The 4,827-nt window shown below is 41.1% G+C and overlaps 1 protein-coding gene across 1 annotated transcript in view; it reads right to left on the reverse strand.

The window, feature by feature from the left end:
• The window catches only part of LOC110122836 (orofacial cleft 1 candidate gene 1 protein), a 44,876-nt gene extending 40,278 nt beyond the window's left edge, over positions 1-4,598 (reverse strand). The window contains exon 1 of the mRNA XM_070456962.1: positions 4,528-4,598. Within this exon, the coding sequence (XP_070313063.1) occupies positions 4,528-4,539 (12 nt within the window). The 5' untranslated portion in view covers positions 4,540-4,598. The remainder of the gene's footprint in view (positions 1-4,527) is intronic.
• Positions 4,599-4,827: the final 229 nt, after the last annotated feature.

Below are 4,827 nucleotides of genomic sequence, written 5' to 3' on the forward strand. Positions count from 1 at the left end.
TTTTTCTAAAGATGGGGAGAGGAAACCTGTATGGGTAAAAACTGCAACCAAAAAAAAATCACTTCAACTAACATTTTAAGATTTTCTTTTAAACAAAATGCATGACAAATCTTAGACAGAAGTCCAGTAATTACATCTTTTTCCTTGAACTAAAAAATTCTGATATTTCATTTTACATCCAGACTTAAAGTCTTCTGTGTCATTGCTCTATTTAAAAGATACAAATAACATTTGGAAGGTTATTTCACAATCAGATACAAATCCTAAAAATTGCCAAATTGCATAGTACCATACCTGTTAAAATGTGTACTTAAATAACAATAGAAGGTAAATAGACTCATCTTCATACTTTTCCAGCTTTTAATATAAAAAGATTAGACTACATTCATGAAAAACTTGGTAAACTTTTAAAAAGAGTAGTTCACAAATGCACTAAATGTTCTTACATTTTGCTAAGGAAGAGGCTGCAGTGTGATTGTTTCTTTCAGCCTTCATCCAAAATAACAATAGAGTATTAGTTTTCTTGACATGGTTGAGGAATCCTGGCACCTCACTCCTTTCAGATCCAGTTAAACATGTTCTTTAAATAGATGGATGTGGCCTATTAATAGACCTCATTTCCTTACTAAGGACTGCAAATGAAATTATGTACTTGCTCTCCAATGTTAAAAACGTCTTGGATATTTTCATAAGCTCACATATTCAAAAAGAAAGTGAAGCCTGATCGTACACACCAGAGATAAAGTCTTTGAGAGGATTATCCAGTGATGGTTTATATTTTTTGACCTTTTTACTAGTAACACATGTTCCAGAGGAAATTGGGAGTGATTTCTGACTCTGTCCTTTGCCAGTTTCCTCTTTTCTCTCCTTTACACTTGGGCACCTTTAAGCAGTGAAAATTGCATTTTTCCTCCACCCTCTTCTCAATTTAGATTCTCTTTTTCCTGATGAGATTTTATCTCTTTAGTTCAAGCTAAGTAATCCTCCAGTTACACTTTGCATCTATTCCTTCATTCATTGCTCCTTGATAAGTGAGTGTACGCTTGTAAGCATTATTTTTAATAAGTTCACATTAACATGTTAAGCACTTGTACTCCAAAAGTGAAATTAAAGAAACAAAATTTATTCCCTAGTATCTTCCTTCTTCTCACTTATATTTATTGAGTTCTGAAAAAAGAAAGCAACATATATAGAAGCCTTAACTAAAAATACTATGGGTATTCTTCATGGCTTTTTTCCTTCATATTCCTATTTAATTCATAGAATCTAAAATCAAAATGAGTAGCTTCTAATCACACATTTATATGTGTGCTGAGTGTTAAATCTCTTTCTCTTCTCAGGTCTTTCTTTGAAATTTTGGTTCTTCTATTAACCACAAGTACACGATAGAGGGTGGAAGAAAGTAATACTTGGTGATCTGAACAAAGAGAGAGAAAAAAAAACCTGCCTGAAGTTTGTAAGAGCTGACAGTGTTTTCAGTGATATTTTCCTTTTCATGAAAAAGCAGCAAATATATTTTGATGCCCACACTCTCCACTGGCAAGGAAATCCATGACCGAGTAACGCACGCGCGGCACGACAACACACCCATTTATGACCAGTGACAACCAAAACCTAGGAAGTTTTTAAAAGAATGTGATTGTTGTCAGAAGGCATCGGTCTGCGCCGCGCCCGGGCGGCGCTGGGAGCGGTGGCCGAGGGGCGCGGGGCGCGCCTCGCAGCCTGGTGGGCACAGACCAGCCAGGGAGAGAATTCTGCATACTGCACACATCATCGCTCAGTTCAGGCCAGTCACATTGCATCTGGGATCACCCGACTGTGCTCCATGAAACCGTCAGCCCGCATTTGTGTCTGGCTGTTTTCTCCTGTCCGCCTGTAAACAAGGCCGGCTCGGGGTCGCCGCCCTCCCGCCCGCGCGCGCAGGACCCCGCAGTCAGACCAGGCCAGCGGCCCCCAGAGCCGGAGTTAGCGTTCCTTCTCCCAGCCGGCGGTTCCAGGGCGCACGGGGAAGTCACGGGGAGAAGCAGCTCTGGAGTGACAGCCTCAGGGTCCCTTTTCGGAGATGCTATCTCAGATTCCTAAGCAACCTGGCCTGGCGTGTCTGTTCCATGACATTAGCGGAGGTGTTCCTAAGGTGAACCACTGTTCCGCAGACTCGCTGGGCAGTCATCGTGTTGGGAGAAGCGGGTGGTGGTGATTGTTTTTGCTGCTTCCGTGCTCTGGAGTTTTGCTTGGATCAGCCCCCTCCCCTCCCCACCCCACCCCCCCAAAAAAAGACACGGGTAGAAATACTGTCTGGCCCACCTTATAGGAACCCACTCATGCCTGGATTGCTGGGTGGCCTGCAGTGATGGTAAACAGCGCCCGGTATGTTGGTTTCTGTTTTCACCCACCTCGGCCACCCTGTTGCCTTTACACTAAAGCAAAGTTCGGTTTGGAAGCCACATCCTCCCAATAATAAAAGGCAGGGGTGTGATTGGAGCCCTCTTCCTTGGCAAGCGGCATAAAGCTGATATTTAGTATTCGCGATGTTGAATTCTCCTAGACAGCTGGTGTGTCCCTGTTAAGGCTTTCATTTATTCAGCTTGAGCAGGAACTCTTTTTGTTCTCCCAGTCTATTACTTTGTCTATTTAAGGGATAACAGCCAAAGTGAAACAGCTTGCAATTTGCACCTGTCTGCTCTAAGCAGTCCATGTTAGATTACGTGGTGCGCACACCCTTCACTGCTAATGAGAATAAGACTGTGTGGGGCTGAGTGCAGTTTTGTTGGGGGCCTTATAGCACATAATAGTGTTTTTTATCTTCTGTAAATGATCTGATAATGACTTCCTATTCTGATCTTTTAGGGTTCCCAGAGAAGATGAATAACATTCCAAAAGTGTAAAGTTGCATATTCTTTTTAAAAAATTAAATGTCAGGTAAGTAAGAATTGAATTAATATTCAGCCTGAGTTGCCTCTGATGAGAAAGAAAAAATTTAAATGCTAAATTTCTAAGTTGTTGCAAGCACAAAACACCTACAAAAAGTGAAAGTGTTAGTTGCTCAGTCCTGACCAACTCTTTGCAACCCCACAGACTATAGCCCACCAGGCTCCTCTGTCCATAGGATTTTGCAGGCAAGAGTACTAGAGTGGGAGCCATTCCCTTCTCCCGGGGATCTTCCCAACTCAGGGATTGAACCTGAGTCTCCTGCATTGTAGGCATATTCTTTACCATTTGAACCACTAGGGAAGCCCCAAAACACCTATAAAGACCTTTACTTTGTAAAACTGGCCATGAAAAAAAAAAGCAGATGAAAGCATTTTAGACAAATTTCAGAAATGGAACTCGTTTTGGAAAAACTGGCAAGTGCTTGAAAGTAAACCAAAGCTCTCTACTTCTTTACCTTTGAAAATTTAAGAACTGAATCAAAAATAAAAACCTTGAGTTACTGACTTCCAAATCTTAAATAGATACATTGATCTGACTCACTATCACGTGAATCACAGACTCAGTTCTCAGCAAATGCAAAAATGTCAGCACATATGATTCTTTCCAGCTTTTTCCAGAAGTTCCCTGCATCCCGCTTAGTTTTGATTCCTTTGAGGAATTATATCAAGGGACTGGCATCTATTTTTTGAAGAATTTAAATTAAACTCATTGCAATGAAAGAACTTTTTATTATGGCTTATAGCACTTTCCCAAACCTTACGTATTTTTTTTAGATCGTTATAATGATATTTGAATAATTTGGCAAAATCTCCTTGAAGATGATCCAAATTTTAGTATATTAACATTTATATACTTATGCGTCTTCTGTTCATCAAAGGGCCCATGCTTCATTTGGATTCCACAAATTTCTCGCATTGGCAGCTCTGTTGAAATAATCGTGGTGGGTTCAATGAAACTGAGGTGGTCACAAATGTGGTCTTGCTGGTAATCACTCTAGTTTAACACGATTGTTGGCCTGCATCTCCCTGACAGAGAACCTTCCAGCTTGTCAGTGATGGGCCTTTCCACACAGCTTCAGGAGTCCCGCCAGCCACTGCCGAATCTGGTTAGGTCAAAGGGTTGAGCCGTGTGTAATTCAGAACAGAGGGGGTCCCACGGTCACTCCACAAAAACAATTACACTACTTATTTCACTCTAGCCCTTGCCCAAACTCACAAGCCTCATAACTTCAGTGCAGTCAATCTAATTCTGCCCCTGGGCGATAAGCCACATGAAAATATGTGATGCTGTGTTTATAAATCTCATCAAAAATAGAAACAGTGGACAGGCACAGTGAAGGCCTACTATGGATGGTGGGAAGCCTTGGAAATTCTGAAAGCACTTTTGTTTCACTTCTAGAGACTCTCTTTCGCGGTTACACCGTCTGCTCCACTCGTGAATCATCCTCTTTACTCGTGAGAGCTGCAATGGAGACAGCATTTCCATTCACTTCCATACTTTCTCTCCAAGGATTATATTATGAAAAATAAAGCTTAAAAGGCTGCTTTTAAAGGAAAAATAAAAATCAAAAAGGGGCTCCTGTTACATCAATCTTACCTCTCGATCCATGTTCTCTGCTCCTTGCCCTTGGCAATGCACAGATTTAAATCAAGTTCCCCTGAAAAAGAAAAGTAGTATTTGAAAACTAGAATAGATTGGCCCCATCTTAAGATCTATTAAGCAATTCAGGGTTGGAGAGAGAGAGCTACGATGCTTCTTAATGGTCCCTGCAAATCCCAGTTTATAGTCAATAGCATTTGATTTGGTGTCTTGGTTTTTTCAATTTTTTATTTTATTGAAGTATATTTGATGAACGGAGGAGCCTGGTGGGCTACAGTCCATGGGGCCGCAAAGAGT

The sequence above is a fragment of the Odocoileus virginianus genome, chromosome 27 (genome assembly GCF_023699985.2).
Source record: "Odocoileus virginianus isolate 20LAN1187 ecotype Illinois chromosome 27, Ovbor_1.2, whole genome shotgun sequence".
Classification (NCBI taxonomy): Eukaryota; Metazoa; Chordata; class Mammalia; order Artiodactyla; family Cervidae; genus Odocoileus; species Odocoileus virginianus.